The sequence below is a fragment of the Podarcis liolepis genome, assembly GCF_965112155.1.
Source record: "Podarcis liolepis genome assembly, chromosome: 2".
NCBI classification, from domain to species: Eukaryota; Metazoa; Chordata; class Lepidosauria; order Squamata; family Lacertidae; genus Podarcis; species Podarcis liolepis.
In genome coordinates, this window is record NC_139555.1 from 35,357,395 (window position 1) to 35,377,422 (window position 20,028).

At 41.0% G+C, this 20,028-nt stretch overlaps 1 protein-coding gene across 5 annotated transcripts in view; it reads left to right on the forward strand.

Annotated features, from left to right (window-relative positions):
- The window catches only part of UNK (unk zinc finger), a 50,521-nt gene that overhangs the window by 10,465 nt on the left and 20,028 nt on the right, over window positions 1–20,028 (forward strand). For 2 of the 5 annotated variants that reach the window (XM_083487514.1, XM_083487515.1), the window contains exons 2-11: window positions 7,346–7,555; window positions 7,998–8,174; window positions 9,669–9,799; window positions 9,932–10,067; window positions 11,881–11,998; window positions 13,704–13,788; window positions 15,638–15,780; window positions 16,812–16,859; window positions 18,319–18,519; window positions 19,681–19,749. In XM_083487514.1, coding sequence (XP_083343640.1) covers window positions 7,346–7,555; window positions 7,998–8,174; window positions 9,669–9,799; window positions 9,932–10,067; window positions 11,881–11,998; window positions 13,704–13,788; window positions 15,638–15,780; window positions 16,812–16,859; window positions 18,319–18,519; window positions 19,681–19,749 — 1,318 coding nt within the window. Of the gene's footprint in view, window positions 1–6,584; window positions 6,852–7,345; window positions 7,556–7,997; window positions 8,175–9,668; window positions 9,800–9,931; window positions 10,068–11,880; window positions 11,999–13,703; window positions 13,789–15,637; window positions 15,781–16,811; window positions 16,860–18,318; window positions 18,520–19,680; window positions 19,750–20,028 lie in introns of those variants that run through there. The other 3 variants (XM_083487518.1, XM_083487517.1, XM_083487516.1) reach the window with 3 other exon arrangements.

The window sequence follows — 20,028 nt, forward strand, 5'->3', positions numbered from 1 at the left end:
TGTTTGGCATCGCACCAAACCTGGAAGTGACCTGGAAACATCATAAAGATGTAACTGAAACATCACTATAAGGGCGGGGTGGAGATGGAATAGGGGCAGAGTGGGGCGGGGTAGGGTGTTTGCAGGCCTTTTGAATGGGTTTCAGTAATACACTGCCTGTATATGTTTTATTCTTGTAGATGTTTTTGTTTTTACGTGGCAAAGATACATTCTTAACAGATAACGTGATACAGTAAATATTTCTAGAGCCTACCAGTGCTGTGTTTACAATTAATTGGTATCAAGTAAATCACTTCAAATTTAATCTCTTTGAAATCATACTAATAGTATGGTAAGAGCTGAATAAAAATGAGAGGCTTAAAATTGTGGGCAAGACTTACCTGAATGATCTTTTCGTACTAATTAGTTGATATTTATTTAGGTGCTAAAAATTATTTCAAGGCATGCCAGAACTGTCATCTTGACAGATGTACATTTATTGAAACACTTTCCTTTTCATCTATTTGCCACACCCCTTCATTCCCAATTTCATTTGTTTCCACAAAATTTGTGTTGTCTTGAGCAGCTTAAATGGTGGTTGATCTTTGCAAGGCTTGCAAAATTATGTCTTGCTGGTGGAAGGGAGATAATGAAATGGTAATCAGTGTTGTATTCAGAAAAGAGACATATTGGCCTTTTTATGCCAGGAGGTGTCTTGAGAATTTAGAATTCAGCTATTTATTAGATGGTGCCAACCAATTTACTTTGGATTGCTGATACAGAAAATTCAAAAATTTAGTTGGATGTTATAGTGTAGGGGAATCTTAAGATAGAAGCATGTGTAAATTCTCATGAAGTGATGTTTTAAAGGGGGGCTGTAGTTCAGCAGTGGTTTGCATGCAAAAGCTGCTAGGTTCAACATTAGGAAGCCACCTTATACTGTTACAGACCATAATTCTATCTAGTTCAGTGTTGCCTACACAGACTCAGAGATTCTTCAAGGTTTCAGATACAGTGGTACCTTGTGTTACAGACGCTTCAGGTTACAGACTCCGCTAACCCAGAAATAGTGCCTCAGATTAAGAACTTTGCTTCAGGATGAGAACAGAAATCGTGCAGTGGTGGTGCAGTGGCAGTGGGAGGCCCCATTAGCTAAAGTGGTACCTCAGGTTAAGAACAGTTTCAGGTTAAGAACGGACCTCCAGAACAAATTAATTTCTTAACCCGAGGTACCACTGTAGAAGCCTGGATACTCCAGAAATTGGAGAAGAGCTATGACACTGTGATGCAGGGCATGTTTTCAGTGTAGGAGTTCCCAGCTTCAATCACCAGCATCTATAGTATGGGAAAGTGGAGGATGAGAGGGAGCACTTGGAAAGCCCCCTGTTTAAAATCCCAGTGAATGTGAATGAGTCTTCTTCAACCTCATCTCTTCCCATTGCTGAGCTACAACTTCCATCATCCCTGATCATTGCTGTGCTGCTGGTAGTTGGTCCAACAACTGCCAAGGACACCAGATTGGAGGAGACTGTAAAGGATGCTGAGCTAGATGAATGTATTTTTTGACTCTGTATAAGGTAGTTTTCTATTGCTGCTGGTTATGAGTCTCATGCTCACACAAATGAACAAACAACTTGTTTCATATTTGATGCAGGAATGCCTTATTAAAGAAGAAAGAAAGTAAGCTGTGGTGCTTAGCCTAAAAATCTATAGTCTCTTGCTTATACCAAAGATTTTTAGGTATCTGGTGGAAAGAGGATTTGGGAGAACAATTAGCTTTCTGAAATGTAATGCTTTCTGTCTACCAGCCTGACTTTCTTAGCAGCTGTATCCAGGCATATCCAGGCATTCCAAAATTCCATTTTGCAACATCTAGCATGCTTTGGTAAGCATTGTGGGTCCCATCTGCTTCCATTGTCTATCAGTTACTGTTCATTCTAGATATCTCACCATGAGGTTTTAGCAGATCCTATTTGCTACTCCACGCATACGGTATGGTTTATTGTCTTAGCTAGCTAGTAATCTTTGACATTTGGGCAGTTGATTCTGCTTTACAGAGCAGGTGAAAGTTTTTGATAAAATTAAATTTGGCCAAGGTGTTGATTCTTAAGCATCAGCAGCTACAAGCCAAACTTTGGAAGAGTTGGCCAGCACTGGCATTTCCACTTAACTGAGACACTGGATCATCAAATATGCACAAGCAGATGGTTAGCCTCATGTTAATTACAGAACACATTTGAGCCAAATTCAGACAGATATTCGTGGTGATTTGCATACTGCAGACTTAAGATTCCTTTTTCCAATGGAAAAGCCCTTGAATGAATGACTTATGCAGCCTACTGGGTATTTCTGATAAGGCCATCAGTTCAGAACCAATTAACACTTGGAATAACTTTCTATCACAGGGTTCTAGGCAGCATTTTATATTTTATTGAGATAAGCAGAGGAGTACAACATGTGACTTTGCAATTGCTGTAGGTAGGTATGTGTAATGTAAATTAACAATTGGTTCTGTTAAACTTATTTCTCTGGACAAAAGTATCGTATACAAAAAAGCACATTTATTAAACTCTACTTTCAGCTGCCCTTATTTATGATCCTGCAAATGTTCCCTATATAAGCAATCTTACCTATAGGTGAGTGTTCTTGGAGCAGTCTGTGCTATCAAAGGAAGCTGTGGCCTGGAGGTTCTTACTTTTTATCTCTCCAAATGCCTAAATCAGTTGTTCCAAATTGCCGATTTACTTAAAGGATGAGTCCTGGGCTATGTGTCCTGCTCTCATTTGACTAGAGAGAGGCTGTTTGGATGACCTTAATTTTCTGAGGGTCCATTGTGGGTTATGTTCCTGATTTTCAAAGCTGGAGAAACAGTTATTGAACTGAGGCAACAGAGAGTTTTTGTAGCCTGTGAGTGACTAATTTAGCAACTAAGGGAAAATAAAAGAATACAAAAATGTGGTCCTGTTCTATAAATGGAATTCTTACATACATTTAAAAATAGAGCTTCTTTGGGTTGCTTTTGAGGAAGTAGCATAATTGCAGAATAGTGTGCCTCTCCTACTTGGTTAAGTTGCTGACGTATTAATGTAGTATCAGAAAGAAGTTGTATAGCTGTTCAGGAAAAAGGTCCTGCCATGATTAAGACAATATGCAGTGCTTTAAAACCATATGAACCCGAGAGGAATTGCTGCTGGTTGGCTTGTACCTGCCACTTCTACTTGCTTGACGCATTGAGTAAATATATGTTGAAATTGGGCTAGCTAGTTAAATTTGAGGTTATCCACAGTAAAACCTAGGAACTGATTACGTTCTCTGAAGTGAAAATATTAGGATGTATGTTGGGGTAGAAACAATGTACTTATTTCCTTCCGATCCTGACTCTGTGTGATCCTGATTGTATTTTTGTGATAACAGGGGCATGGTCTGAGATATTAAGAAGACAGATCTCCAAGTTGTGGACCTAAGACTTTCTGTGATTAAGAAATAATCCATTCTGGAGTATTTTTTTTACTTTGCATGCTCTCACTCAATCCAAGACTCATTATGTGAACAGCCCTCTCTCCTGCAAGGAAGCCTTTGGGACACATGTCTGATAACTACTTAGTATGTGGCTTAACTACTTGGGTTGTGGAAGGAAACTCTATTTTTGAGCCTGTGCTCATGTAGTAAATTGGATATGTCGGCATTCTTTACACATGATGGTGTATATTTGTACAATATTTGTGTACTCCTTTTCTGCTGTAATATTTCTCAAAGCAGTTCCCAATAATAGAACTGGATTTATAGACAAGTCATACTGCCTTGGCAATTCCGAATTGCAGGTGCTGTCAATGGGATCATGTGATTCTTTGTTCTGCCCCTCTCAAAGGTGGTGGTGACGACAAAGAGAGGTCCTAGTAGCAGATGTTTTTCAGAGTCCTAGACTGATACGTTTTGAGAGAGGAGACCACACACATGTGCATGCCTTGTAGTGTTCACCTCACCGTTCATTGTATTTAGTGGAGTATCTAGAATTCTGAAGTTGTGTGGCAGACCCTTTTTTTAAAAAAAGTATTTTTATTAAAGATTTCTTGGTTTACAAAAGTATGTGCAATGTCTCTTTTTTCAAGTTACATTTTCTTGATCAGTTTCATTTGTTGAGACATTAGTGTTACATTAGGAAGAAAAGGGGGAAAGAGGTGGAGGGGGAATGGTGAGTGGGGGTGGGGTCGGGTGGCAATGTTTCTATTTTACTTAATGTGTGTGGGGGGTTGTGTCAGCGTCACTTGTGCTTAGATTCTCTTTGCTACTTGCTTGTGTTCCTTTAGTGGTGAGAGAGGTTGGGGTTGGCCTAGAGTGTGATTGTTTATTTGTGATTGGCTGTGGTGAACTTTGTTTTCATGTGTGAGTGGGGTGGGTGGATGTTTTGGATCAGGTTAGCCAAATTGATTCATATGCTGTTAGTGGATTCTTGTCGTTGTCTTGTTGGGCTGTGTATGTGATAAAGGGGAGCCATACCGGGGTGAAGGCGTCATCTTCTATTTGTCCCCATATCAGTTTCAGTTTATTGGTTAATTTTTCTAGTAAGGCTGTTTCCCATGCTATTTGGTACCATTGGTCCATGCTTACTCCTGACAGGACTCTCCAGTGTCTGGTTATGATGTTTCTGGCTGCTGAGAGTAGGTGGGTTATGAGTTCTTTGTGATGTGTGGGCATTATTGTCTTGGAAGAGGCAGACCCTTTCTTCATACCCTGCTTGAAACTTACCGTATTTTTCGCTCTATAACACGCACCCGACCATAACATGCACGTAGTTTTTAGAGGAGGAAAATCCGTAGGCATGCCACCTGTAGGCATTCCCTCCATAACACGCACAGACATTTCCCCTTACTTTCTAGGAGGAAAAAAGTGAGTGTTATGGTGCAAAAAATACGGTAACTTCAATTCTGGGCGACAATACAGGATTTATTCAAGTTTCTGAGCCCTGTTGGCTGGCTGACTGTTTTTATTAAAAAAATTGTTTGTATTATTTGAAAGAAGTTGCTAATGAAAGAATTCTGTGTTTGCAAAAAGGCTGGCATGTAGCTCAGTATAATGTGTGGCATAGTGCGTCCTAGCAGCTGTTGCACCATAAACTTAAATATGCTTACCCATTGAAGGCCCAGGGGTATTCTGTATGCTTTTATCGGCATAGAGTTGATACCTTTAGGGGTCATGCTAAAATAAAATTATTTATCATCAATAGTGAATGTTTAATAATGTAATTTCTGGTACAGACCCAAACATTCAAGAAGAAATCTGCTGCCTTGTTCTCAGCAGATTTCTCCAGCTGCAGCTGAAGTACCATTGGTTCTGACAGTAATCTTTTAGTGCTAGTGCACTCCACGCTAACAGTTTTTATAGTAATAGCCAGTGCTTGAGAATCCAAAAGTAATAATTCAACTGAAATAGTGTGAAATGAATTAGATGCTTTCAATTCTTTCATGTGAATAATTTCAGGCATTCATTCAGCAGTGAAGGAATGTCTGCTTAAGGGGTTTGAGGGTTTCTGTTTGTGTGTTTCTTTGTTTTGTAACTGACCCAGTATTTTCTTAGGAGAGTTCAAGTACATTTACCTATACAAGCACATGTATATGCACGTGCTCGCATAAGAATTGGATAGGACTGTATCTAAAAATACTGTCATCTTCTTTAATATTTAACCAGTTTTCTAAACATGCAGGCAGCCCTTTCCCCAATAGGATAGAAAATGAAACTGAACTGATTATGGTGGCTACGTTTTTAGTGTTTTCTTCTGTAATCCAAGTTTTAAAGAAATGGCTTTGGTTACATTTATCTCAGTGCCTTAGATAAATCAGCAGCTTCTATATTTCAGTTTTTTATGGTAAGTTGTTTTGGAAGTTGAATGGAATCCGTTCCGGAAGTCCGTTCGACTTCCAAAACGTTCGGAAACCGAAACGTGGCTTCTGATTAGCCGCAGGAAGCTCCTGCAGCCAATCGGAGGTTGCAGAAGCCCTGTTGGGCGTTCGAGTTCCAAAGAACGTTTGCAAACCGGAACACTCACTTCTGGGTTTGCAGCGTTTGGGAGCCAAAACATCCAAGTACCAAGGCATTTGGGATCCAAGTTACAACTGTATAGCCGGGAAGGTGGCATACATAAAATGTGCTGTGCATCAGGGAAATAACAGAGTTCTGACAAGGGTGTTCAGACTTAAGGATTTGCTTCCTCACACAGTCATTTAGCAGGGGCAAAACTAAACTTTATTTCACCTGGGTCAAAGACCCAGTTTGGCACCCCATGCACATTTGCGTGTGTACACACACAGGTTGGGAGCCTCAATGGTGTTTCTCTGGAGGCTTCAGCTGGGGCAAAAAACCTGGCTAGACCCCCCTCCCCCGGTAGCTACAGCTCTGTCTGAAATTGGGTCCAATTAGTACACTTTCTTGTTCTCCATCAACTCCCATTTTCTCCTTGCGGCCTCTCATTTTGAGTTATAGCAGATCCATCCAATACCAGTGTGGTGTGTTCAGGTCCAATGCCATTGTGATAACAGCAAGAGGAGTGTTAAAATTTCTATAGAAACACCAAAGCTCAAAAAGCTTGTGTTCTGCTTCCCCCGCCCCCTCTACTCACACACATTCATCTTTGGACTGAAGCCATAGTGAGTTCAGGCTGCAGGAGAGGGGCTTTTTGCTGGTGGCACCCAGGCTTTGGAACACCCTCCTGAAGTAAGTAAGACTGGTGCTAACACAATCCTCATCCCAGGGAGACTATTGAACTCCTGAATCCCTGCGTTGAGGCTGTTTTGAACAACTGAGGGGGAACAAGATGAACCTTAATCCAGATAAGACAGAGGTCCTGTGGAAGGAAAAACATACACTTTTGTATGGAGGTTTGTAACTGATTCTAGAAGGGGTTGCATTTCATCTGAATGATCAAGTTCACATTTTGTGAATACTTCTAGAATCCATGCTAAATGGGGATGATGAGATGGCAGCCGTGGCCAGTGGTGCTTTTTCCAGTTTTGGCTGGTTTATTAGCTGAAACTCTACCTGGAGAGAATGAATGTTGTCTCAGTTATCTATGCACAAGTGAGTATCTAGGCTGGACAACTGCAATGTACATGAGGTGGCTTTTAAAAGTGGTTAAGAACTTTCATCTGGAACAAATAAAAGTTGGTTGGGGCTGGGTGGTTAAAGTGCTTTGCACCTACATTATACCAGCTGCACTGTCCCATTGTGTTTCTGAACCCAAATTAAAGTGCTGGTGGTAATCTTAAAATCCCTAATCAGTTTGGGACTGGGTTACCTACAGGACTGTGCATGGGATGGAACCTCTGAATCTACCTTGTGGGCTCTGCTCAGGCCAGTTTCTTTCTTTTTACAGATACCTGAAGGAATTCCGCACAGAGCAGTGCCCACTCTTTGTGCAGCACAAGTGTACTCAGCATAGGCCCTATACATGCTTCCACTGGCACTTTGTCAACCAGCGTCGCCGCCGGTCTATCCGCCGTCGGGATGGCACCTTTAACTACAGTCCTGACATTTACTGCACCAAATACGATGAGACCACAGGGATCTGTCCAGAAGGAGATGAGTAAGTTACTCAAGGCTGCATCTAACTTGACCAGATGGAGGTTCCAGCCTGCACTTACAGAGAGGAGAGAATTCAACAAACCAGCTTTTTAAAAATCATGCAGAAGAACCCATGAAGAAATGTGGAAACGCTGCAGTAGAAACTTGAACAAAAAATTAATTACGATTGCACCACACCTATATATTCCCCCCCCCCCAAATGAAGGCTGTAATTCAAAGGTTTTTTTTGCTCTGGAATAATCCTAGAGAAATTAGTGAGGTTTATTTGAAAATTAATGACCTGAGGATTGTTTCCTCATTTTATATCCTTATTTTACAAAGGATACAAATGGGAAAAAAGTGCTGGATTTGACAACCGTGAGGACTAAAAAATTTTTTTTGTTGGGCAGCATGTTTCAGCCTTTGAGTTTCTACGAGCTCTCTTTTCCCCCCCTCCCCTGTAGGTGTCCATTCCTGCATAGAACTACTGGTGACACAGAACGTAGATATCACCTGCGCTACTACAAAACTGGAATCTGCATCCATGAGACTGACTCGAAAGGAAACTGCACCAAGAACGGTCTCCACTGTGCTTTTGCTCATGGGCCCCATGACCTCCGCTCTCCAGTTTATGATATCAGGTTAGTAGAGGATGAAGTTCCTTGTCTGCAGAAGTATGCTTGCTAAGCCAAAATGGAACAGATCAGAGTACAAAATGCTGCTGAATGTGTAGTGTTTAGCATCAGAAGTATGATGGTGTTCTGTTTTCTCTCTTCCTCCACCCCTGCCCCCCAACCCCGCACAAAAGAATATGTTATATACAGTCCTTTAAGGCCGTTTCCTGTGACTTTTTATGCATCACAAGGTGACTTGGGCAAGTATCTTGGTGCCAGGAGCCCCATTATTATGAATGGGTTTAATATAAGCCAGACTATTGCTAAGCCTCAACCATTGCCCTCACTAGACATAAGATAGTAAGGTGGCTAGGAAGAGGTTAAATCTGCCCCCCTCCAACTATACCCCCCCCCCCGAGCATATCTCCACCACCAGATGACTGTCAAAATCACCTATCAGTTTAAAGAAAGGGATGGTATGACTTTAATTTCTTAGAACAAGATTTGTATAGAAACAAGCAGCCTAAGTGTTTGTAAGATTGGGTGAAACTGGACATTGGCAGCAAACATTGGTCTAGGAATTCTGGTTACCCCCATATATCTGTGAAGCAGAGGGAGAGGACATGATTCGCAGGGAAGATGCTATGGTATGGGAATATGCTCTGAGAAAAAAACCTTTTTTTCTATCCACATTTCCCCATAGTCTACAACCACTTTATCTGTTTTGTCCCACAATGCAGCAGATGCATATCTGAGTCCCATGACTAGAGAGGGAGTACCAGTGGGAAAGTGGCAGCAGGGGAAGGATTAATTACCCTTCCCCTGCCTGCTGCTTCTTCCCTGCAGATCACACCCTCCCCCAGCTGATGTATAGTTGTGTGTTACTGACTGGGGTTCCCAGCCCTGAGTCTGCAACCAAGTGTCTCTTTCAGGCCTTAGAGGTAAATATCATTTCATTAAGTATATGGAGAGCATGTTTAAAGAGATGTTAACATTAGACCTAAGGTATCCTTTCCAATAGTTCTGTAAGATGAAAATACTTAAGTTTAGGAAATAGACATTGTATTTGTTTGTTCTATTTATGTTATGGCTATCAAAAGGGAATATGTGAAGCATGCTAGGAGTTTACTTGGGTTTGTTTTGGGAGGTGGGGAGGATTAATTATGCTATATTAACTTGCTGGAGGCACACCAGTTGAGATTCAACCAGGATCTTATTTTACCTTCTTCATGAAGCACCATGCCCCTGCGTGCAAATAAATGTGTGTGTTGTATAGGGGATTAATAGAACAACAGTGGATAATGGGGTGCAATATGTCTTGTAGGAGTTTTCTCCAAAATAGCAGGAGGACAGAGTGCTCATACAAATCCTGAATCTCTAAAAGTGGGCTTAGCAAAAAAAGAAAGAAAGAATAAATGTATGGGAATTCCTGCATTGTGGCAACTCCTATCTGGTAGACACACATCTCTTTCTCTGAATCTTCTCTGCCTGCCTATTGTTCATTTAACTCTGTTCCCTAAGGGAGCTTCAGGCCATGGAAGCTTTGCAGAATGGTCAGACTACATCAGAGGGTGGCATAGAGGGTCAGTCTGCAGTTGCCGCTAGCCATGCTATGATAGAGAAAATACTCAGTGAAGAGCCAAGGTGGCAAGGTGAGTTCCTTAGGGTCTTACATAGGGCTGTCCATTGTTCTTGGACTGCCCACTCCTCCTATCACAAGGTTCTTCATGTAGGAAGCAATATGCTTGTCATCGCGAATTAACCAGCCACACCTGTCTTCACAGACACAACATATGTTTTGGGAAACTACAAAACAGAACAATGTAAGAAGCCCCCACGTCTCTGTCGACAGGGTTATGCCTGCCCTTACTACCATAATAGCAAAGATAGAAGAAGGAGCCCCAGGAAACACAAATACAGGTACAGAGCCTCAAGATCTGGTGTTTTGGAAGGGACCAGTAGTTTTGAGTTTTCTTCAAACCTATTGAACCCATTTATGTGATTGCTTCCTTTGTTAAGACACGGACTGTAGTAAAACAAATGGTTCTGTTTATTACAAGTGGGTCCCAATCAAATACTACTGTGTGTTCTAGGTTGCAGTTCTCAAGTCCAGGGGTGAGAACTGCAGGCCCAAGCACCAAATGTGACCCTCCAGGCCTCTCTGTCCCAACCCTCAGGACTCTCCCTGCTACCCTTTCTCAGGCACCCCTCAATGGCCCTGCTTTGCACCTTCCTCGAGTGCTTTTGCCTTGCTGGAATGTGTGCTAGAGCTGTGATAATGCCTCCTACTTGCATAGATTGAGAAATGCATGTAGGTGTATAGCCATCTCTGACTTTTGCATGGCTGGAATATAGCCTACTGCACAAAGGTAAGTCATATCCATTGAACTACCCACTTTTTGCTTCGGCCTACACAACTAGCATGGAAACCTCAGGAAGTTGCCTAGGAGGAAATGCAGCTGGAAAAGACTGGAAAAGGTTCTCCACCCCTGAATTAGTCCTGTTGAGAGCAATATATTCCGTTTGAAGTTAAGCTCTAAGGATTGGTTCAGATATTGTTTTTGAGAGGAATAAGGGCTGCTGGGTTGTGTGTATACTTCTGGCAACTGTTAATACTGAAAGTGATCCTAATTGTTATATTTAAGAAAATGTTTTGGGGCAGTTTCTTAACACTGGTTACTTGTTTTTATGCAACCTCTGAGTGTTCAGAATGGGTGGTGGTGAGAGCACCCTTAATTTTTGTAGCTGGGGTAAGCTATTTTGCTATTTCTCACTGTCTGTTCAAGCATCTAGATACTAAAAATGTGGGTTATAAATAATATAATATAATATAATATAATATAATATAATATGGGTGATGAGAGCACTTTTTAATCTTCTAGCTTAGAAAGTTTTGCTCTTTTATTTTTCTCTGTTGTAATTTTCCTGTCTTATATTGTTTTGTTTGATTAATTTATCGCATTTTATCATGCTTCATTTTTTGTTGTATTAATATGCCATTCACCACTTTGAAGCAAGTTACTGTTGTTGTTAATAAAATTAGTAGTAGTAGTAGTACTTAAAAGTAGTACTTAATAATTGTTGAGATGATATAACTTCAAAAATTGGTGCTGGAATACTACTGCTGTTCTCTTCCTTCCTCCTTCCTTTTTCCTTATGTATCATGTCTATTAGACTCTGTATCTTTTAATCTCTGTGCAACCCCTAGAATTTGCTTTATAGCAACATAGTGCTAGCACAGTTTTCAGAGTGGGAATCTCTAGTCCTTGTGAAAATTGTGTTACACGTTGAGACTTAATACTTCAAATAGAAAGGCCACATGAAAAGGTATCTCTCTGAGATCACAGGTTTCCATTAAACTCCCACAGTTCATGTTCAAACTGTATTTCAAGCATTGGTCAGACAAGGTACTTGTCTCCTGCTGTTGTGTGCTTTCCTCTTCTGTGGGGGCAAAGAAGACTGTCCTCTTGAAAGCCACCAGCTTCTGTCCTAATTCAATGTGACCTGAAATCATATGTATTTAGTTCTGCATAATGAAGTAAAACCTTCCACTGCCTTGGGAAAAGCTATATTGCAGGTAGCTAAGGTATTCAATATGCAGAAGTAAGTGGCAGGGATATATGGAAGCAGTATACTGGGCATCCCTGTTTGGGACAGTGAGATAAGTTTATTTGATGGTACCGAGTTGGAATTGGGTTACTTATTCTATACCATTGCTGCCTTCTTTATGCAGGTCATCCCCATGCCCCAGTGTGAAACATGGAGATGAGTGGGGAGATCCCAGTAAGTGTGACAATGGAGATGCATGCCAGTACTGTCACACCCGCACAGAACAACAATTTCATCCAGAGGTACAGTGAGCAACCCTTCCTGTTGGCTGCCTGGCTAGATAAATGGAGGGGCTCCAGGGTTTATATGTGCTGATAAACAGTAACACTTCTAATAAAAAGTACAATAAGAACACTGGAAGAGAAAGAATCCAAGGGGTCCTGAGGAGCTGAAATTGCTTGAGATCTTGGATTCTTCACCCATAAGTGCTCCTATTGCCATCTAGACATGCTGGGAAGAATGTTTCCTTGGACATTGAGAGTACAGCTGGCAGGGGCTGCAGGAACCAAGGTGAGGGGCCAAATGGGGCTTGATGGTTGGATGTAGGAGAGTGAGAAAATTTGGAGTGGACTATGGCGCATGCGGAAGCCTAGAAGACACAGACAAGAGGCTGAGGGAGGTGCATGAGATCTAGGTAGTACCCTGAGGGGTTAGGCTGACTCCTTGTCTTGTTTTTCTGAATTTGAGACAAAATTCGTCCAAAATGCGAAAAAAGAATTTTTACTGTCTTATAAGGTATTCAGAGCAAAGTCAGAACAGTGATGGGGAACTAAATGTCATGAAGGCTTTCAAAGTTGGAACAGAAGGTGTGATGAATTTGGGAACTGACACCTTCCTCCTGTGCATACAAGGACAGCAGAGTTAGTCTTAGTGTACACAACCCTTATCATAAGAAGACCATGTGTTTTCTAGCAACATTTGATGTTACTGTTGGGACATGGTGTCAGGACTGGTCGTTGTCCTCTTCAGATCACCACACAAACGCTTCTTGTTCTTTTATAAAACTTTTTATTGCGTATTAACAAAACATTCTTATAAACAGTTCTTAACTATTATTCCTCAGAGTCACTTCTTTCAGATACCTTCTGAGCTCTGCTTCTCCATGACCAGCCACTCTCAAAATGGCGAAGGCGCCTTTCCCTTCGCTTTCCCGCTCTTTTATCTAACCTCCTGGCTAGAGCTGGCCTGTATCTCCCCTCCTCCGAATCTGAGCTAGAACTTAACCCTTGCCTTTCCTGTGAACAACCGGTCCCTCCCTGTTGTTCCTCTTGCTCCCTTCTATTAGATTCACTGCTCTCCTCCCCCCCTTGGGGAATGCTTTCTCCCTCTGATAACCTGAAAACCTCTAATTCTTCCCTGACACATGGCTGCCCTGTCTATCAGCAGAATCCTTTCAAACTCTAGTTAAACATAGTTGAATCAGTTCAACTATGCTTCCTTTCCTCTTTCCCCAAAGACTGCTGTTCTGGCAGCATTGGGTGGTAGGGGCTTTGGGAGTGATTCCCATGGATGCATATACACATGGAAACACTTCTCTTGAATGGATATTATACACTTCTTTTGCTCAAATGTTTTCATGTGGTCCAGTTCTGGATCCTGGGTAGAGCCAGTGTATGCACAGGACCATCATTCAGTAAGTTCCAAGAGTCATTAAAGCTGCAGTCCTATACACACTTATATGGGAGTAAATCCACCCAAACTTTTGAGTAGACATGCAAAATATTGTGATGAAGTTCTAATCAACTGTATTAATTATCAATGGTAATAATGCTAAAACTAATTCTGTGAATGTCAAATATAATTTGGGATCAGAGTTATATGTAAAGCATAACTGAGGCACATCAAACTCAGTTGCATTTCTTGGTATAGTTCTATTTTTTTTAAAAAAAAATCATTATAGATAACTATGTGTGCTCACTTTCATCACATTTTGTGCTTCCCCCCCAGATCTACAAATCAACAAAATGTAATGACATGCAACAGTCTGGCAGCTGCCCCCGAGGACCCTTCTGTGCCTTTGCACATGTAGAACGTAGGTGGTCTTATCTTTATCTAGCAATAAAGTGTAAGCTGTGAGAGAAGTGTCATCCTGGGTTCAAAGTGGGACTTCATTTGCTGGATCAAGCAAAATTCAAAACAAATTACCCCCCTCCCCTCAGCAAGTCATGGGAAAGAATTCAAAAATAAATATTCCAGTGGATTTTATTTTGTGTGTTGTATCTTTTACTTTGGAAAAGACGCTTTAGCCACCAGATGGTGTGCGCTCTAATTGCATTTCCTCAAAATTAAGTAACACCCAGTGGCCACTCAAGGTATTGTACAGTTTTAAGTTTTGCTGTGGGCATTTTGGGCTGCTGGTTTGTGATTTGCCTGCCTGAGGCTGTGAACACACAATTTCTTTCTGCGGAGCAAAGGAAAGAACTCATCTGTTGTAGTATTTGACCTGATCCTTTCATGAAGGAGTTTTCTGCTTTTGAGATTTCTTTTTAAGAAGCCAGATCAATGTGGCACAGATCACTTGGTTGGAGTCTTAGAAATGATGGGCAAGAATTTTTGGACACTTGATCAAGACATATTTCATAGAGGGAGGAGCAGTGATAGGATTTTCCTCTTCAGCAAGGCACTGGTGAGTATGGATGGGGGGATCTGTGACTCCCCAGGTGCTGTTGGACTTCAACTCCCAGCCTGGTCAGTGGTTGTGAATGATGGGAGTTGTTATTCAACCACGTCTAGTGGGGCACAGATTCACCACCCCTGCTGTAGCTCAACACTGGCATTAAAAGTGAAATAAGCAGTGTCTTGCCCTAACCTGAAATATGTAAGAAGAAAGCTGAAATGGTTTTTGAACTACGCACCCTCTGCAAATCACTTTGGAGGAATGAAGGTGAAGCCACCTCCACAAATCCAGTCTGAATCGGTGAAGGTCCTCTCCATTCAACCCTAACCCTAACCCCACCCAGATCTTGTCTGCTGAGCTGAAGACTGGATCTACTTCATATTCTTTCCCTTCCAGGTGCCCCAGACATTTCAGGGTGGGCTTGCCACGCAGATTCAGAACAACTGTTAACAGCTCTTGTTTCTCCATACATAACATATTCTGCCATATGAATTGTCTAGTTTGCTCTATTGGGAACATGGGATCTTTCCATACATAAAAAAATCAATTCTAGTGTTCTGAAATCAAATCAGTATACTAAGGTCTTTCTGTCTCCATTCCAAAACAGAGGGATAACAACTGGGAAAGGGCTATTGCCTTTAGGCATCACATCATGGGCGTAGCCAGGATTTATTTCAGGGAGGCAGACTTTATGTTGCGGGGGGGGGGCAGGCTCCCTGGCTACAGCCATGCTTCACACCTGGGCTTTCCAGAAGTATATGGTTGGACATAGTTGGAAATAGAATGCTGGACTGTGTAGACAGTTGGTCTGATCCAAGAGGGTTGTTGTTATAGTCTTACGTTCTTCAGGCTATGATTCTAAGCAAGCATACGAAAGAAAACATCATTGAAATTGTAAGCTTGCTTACCTAGTAAATATGCTTAGAATTGGAGTGTCAGTCATCACCGTCAAGGTATTCTTAGCCATCATTGAACATTAGGGATGGAAACCCTGATTCAGTAGGTCTTTAGAATGAATAGTTACATCTGTCATTGCTTTAAGAGTGTAATTTATAATTTTAGGAAAAGCTAAGACACTCAAGGCAACAAACCCAAACATTTATCAACTTTGTCTTATGAAAACTTTCTGTTATTTCTGTGCTGGTATGAGGATTGCTGCAAATAGATACGGATCTATGGAACCTCTGCACTTAGGAGAGCCATAAGATCCATTTTCATTTTTCTGCATACATTGTGTCATGTTTTTGTTTTGCATTTCTTACAGAACCTCCACTTAATGAAGAGTTACAATCAACATCCTCTGTTTCCAGTCCTACACAAACAGGCCCTGTAATGTATATGCCCTCGGCAGCAGGCGATTCTGTTCCCGTTAGCCCTTCTAGTCCACAAGCCCCAGACCTTAGCAATGTACGTAGAAATTTTGAAAGTTCTTCACTTTGTAGGTTTTTACTGCAGACTTCTCTAAATATGAATGCCTTCTAGAAGAAGAAGCTGCCCCCTCGGACTCAATTACATTGTGTTAAGGAAATGGTGCCTATATTTTCCCCATAACATTTACTTTGAATTTGTGGGCGTTGGCAGAGCACTGGGATGCAAAACAGGTTTCCATCTGTGAGCTGAGATTTTGAAGGAACATAGTGGCATGGGTTTAAATCACAACTGCCACTTTCAAACTGGATTAGACAAGCTGAGCTGCTTTAAATTTACTTGGAAGTCATTTTCAAGCTGCCATATGGAGCAGCCCAAGGCTTTTCTGTGAAATTTAATACTCTTGTAATGCTCCCTGCTTAGAATTTGTCCCATTTGGGAAGTACTCTTTCTTCATCTGAAAATGACTGCTTCTAGAACACCTATTCAAATCATTAAAATGTTTGCATGGTTTTGCTTTTCTCCTCTTGAATAAAGTGCTCCAAGCATAAAAGGGAAAGTTCAATCTCTTGTTGTGGGTGCTGAGCCCTCTTGTATAGGTCTCATCTGAATTGCTTACCTTGTGAATAGTGGCAGCTGCTCCTAACTAAATGTTTGGGAATACAGCCTTGGAGCTTGTGTACTATGATATGTTTGAAGAATTTAACCTGGGGTAGTTGCCCTCTGTTTTCATGTTAAGCTAAAATTAAGCTGTAGTTATCCCTTGGGAGAGTCTTGCATATTTCTAGTGAATCATATCAAGTCACTGTTTAGAAGTAGACATCTTGCTGTCTAGTGGCAAGCTCACACTCTCACCTTTTGGCGAGCAAATTGTAATGTCTCCTTCCAAGTCCACCTGCTTTTGTCATACTGAAGCACCCTTTGTCTGTTGTTACTTCAGCCTGCTCAGCTGTGTAGGCTGCAAGCCGAGTGAATGATGTTTTAATTATGCCTATTACATATGACTGATTAAAGCTAAATAAATTGCTCATCCCACATATTCTGTGTTATGTCTTTGTCTTTGACTGTAGGTATGGAATAAACCAGGAACTCTGCCAACTAGCCCCACTTCTACTACAGTAAGTATCTACTCTAACTGGGGAGAGAGAGCATTACACAACCTGTGCTGGTTGAATGAAAATTGTCATTGTAAGAGGCTCCCAAGAGTCCCCTCTTCCTTAATTCAAGCCTCATCTGTTTTACATTTCGAAACAGTTGTTATTTATGCCACAGTTCTGTATGTTTGCAGATCAGTAGCTCCCAGCCAACATGGCTTGTTATACCTCCACTGTTGGGAGACAGTATTCTTCCGAATACCAGTTGCTGGGAATTGCAGATAGGCAGAATACTGTTGTGCTCATATCCTGCTTGCAGGCTTCCCACGGGCATCTGGTTGTCCACTGTGAGAGCAGGATGTTGTGCCAAATGGACCATTGACCTGATCCAGCAGGCTCTTCCAATGTCCTTACGGTCAGAGTATGGCATTGGGCACATAATTTAGATTCCCTAAAAGTTTCTAGTCCTTATGATTATGAATATGCACACAAACATGTCCTAGCAACTCAAGTACAGAATTCCTGACAAATCACTCGGCTATTAAACATTCTTTAGCAAAGCAATCTTGAATGGCTGCATATGTAAAAAACAAAGCTGAGTGGCTTCTGATAATTTGGAAGTTCTCTGTCCCAGTTGTGCATAAATACTAAAGAACTCTCATTTTTCTCATTGTTGTGATGGGTCCATTAACCATAGTTGTTTATGACAGGGAAGGATGGGAAGCCCCCAATAAGAGTGATGCAATCAAACATTTCAAAAAAAGTTTTTAGATGCTTTCAATTCTGTACTTGTAAGCTGCCTTAAGCATTTTTCTACGGAAAGGTAGGGTGTAAATATTTTAATAAATGAAAACATTAAAAAATATTTATCAGTTTATGTCAAGGAAGAATGGAACACGTAGTTCATATGGGGCTGTAAATATGTAGGAAAACTGAAACAAAGAATTTGGGTTATGGGAATAAGAGTAAGAAGCTGCACTGAGTGAAAATATTCAGCACTATGATCGCTATGAACCACTTCCCAACCACCTCTGTTTTCTGAAGCATGGACTGACTTCACATTTTTAATACTTTTTTTTTCTTTTAAACTTGAAGCATAGAATTTTAGAATTCTGAAGAAGCAACAAGGTTTTGCACTAGAAATATGTATTCTCCTATGGGATTATGTTGGCTGTGCTGGTTTCTAAATCTCACTTGAGAAAGCATGAAGAACTTGTGAGCGGAGTGAAAAGAATATGAGATTGTCTCTGGGATCAAGATACGGTTGTGCATTTCTGAGACGCTAAAGCACGAAAACTTGTGATTTATGTTCCCAGTTGACCTAGCTGAAGCTAACAACTTAGTTATCTGGAGGTTTTTCCATCAAAGGCCATCTGCAATAGTGCAAGACAGAATGTTACAATCCTAGGAATCTGTAACTGCACACTATATGAGTTCCTCTCAAGTTGTGACCTGTGCTGTTTTTTCTTCCTTCTTCCATTAGATTCTCTGTAGGAATAGCAGTCTTGGAAGCCCATCTAATATATGTGGGTCTCCTCCTGGTGCCATTGGAAAACCCCATAGTTTGGAAAGCATTGGCTTTCCCACAGATTCAGTAACTGCAGCCAGCAGCTACAAGAAGGCACCAGGATTTGAGCGGGAAGATTTGGTTGGAGCAGAGTACCTAAAGAATTTCAAATGCCAGGTAGGTGGGGCATACAGGGAAAGGGGACCTAAGGGTTTCATATTGGCTTTGGAAGCAACTGCCAAAACCACTGCAATATGTTGGTGAAACATCTTGGTACTTCCCTAAGCTACGAAATTGGCACTAGACAAGCAAGGCACAAGGGCTCCTGGTATTGTGATACATAATCAAGTAATCCAAAGAAAGAATCTGAAGCAAACTTTACATATTTTTTACATACCACAAAATCAGCCACCTGGAACTTTCTATTGGGCTAGTCTAGAGACACATTTCTTGAAACATTTTTTTCCAGGCAAGGACCCGAGTAAGAGTTCCTTGGCATAAAGAAAATTAACATCCTTGCTATCTGTGTTATTGCACTTATCACGGTATATTTTTAGCCTAAAGGGATTATTTTTCTTCCTGAAAAAATATCTGAAGAAGTGTACATGCACACGAAAGCTTATACCCAGAGCAAACTTAGTTGGTCTCTAAGGTGCTACTGGACTATTTTTTTATTTATTTCGACTGTGTCAGACCAACACGGCTACCTACCTGAATCCCTGAAAAAAGGCATTTAGAATATAACTACAATGATACTTAAAATGGACATATCTGAATAGTTTCATGAAGATATAAAATAAACTCATGCTTGCAGAGAAGCCACTGGGAATTTAACAGCAACAACAAATTTTATTACAGTCGCAGACCAACATAACTGGGACTTTAACATTTATTCTGGAGTATTTATGGAGTAGGATTTTTCTTACCAACTTTTCCTTAAATGCCCATTTTTTTCTTTACCAGGCATAGACTAAGAAAACATTCCACACTTTCTTTTCATTGTTAATCTCACCACATGAGTACAAAAAGATCACAGTGTAGTACAAAGATTACAGGGCAATCATATGCATGTTTAAAACTTGGAAAGTTTATTTCATTTATTTCAATTGGATTTACATCCAGGTTATCAGTACCATATGTGCTGGGAATCCCCACTACCACCACCATTTATTGTCTAATACTTTTTTCCTTGTCTAATGGGCTCTGAACTTTCTGGGAGCAGCCAAATAGAGAAAGTTTTGTTAGAATCCCATAGCCCTCTCAAATGCTTGAAGTCAGCAATTTCACATTTGTATACTCCCCCTCCACTCGTCTTTCTTTTTGTTCTGTTTACTGCAGCAGGCAAAGATTAAATCCCATTCCTTGGAACATAGAACCCAAGAACAGCCTCTGTTACAACCAAAACAGGTATGTTACCCCAAGTTGGCCCTAGACTATTCCTGTGTGTTTATGCCATCTCATCCATAGCTTCCAAGCCTACTTGTGGATGCTGGATGATGTATGGGTGGGTGGTGGTATTTTGCTAAGAGTTTTGTTTTTTTTAAATAGTCTCTAACAAATGTATATTCAGATATGTGCAAATGCTGAGGCTGTGCATGTAGAGGAGCATCCAAATTAGAAATCTAAATATGAATTCAGCTGCAGAGATAATTAAAGAAAGGGTTTAGTACAGCTCATTGAACCTTA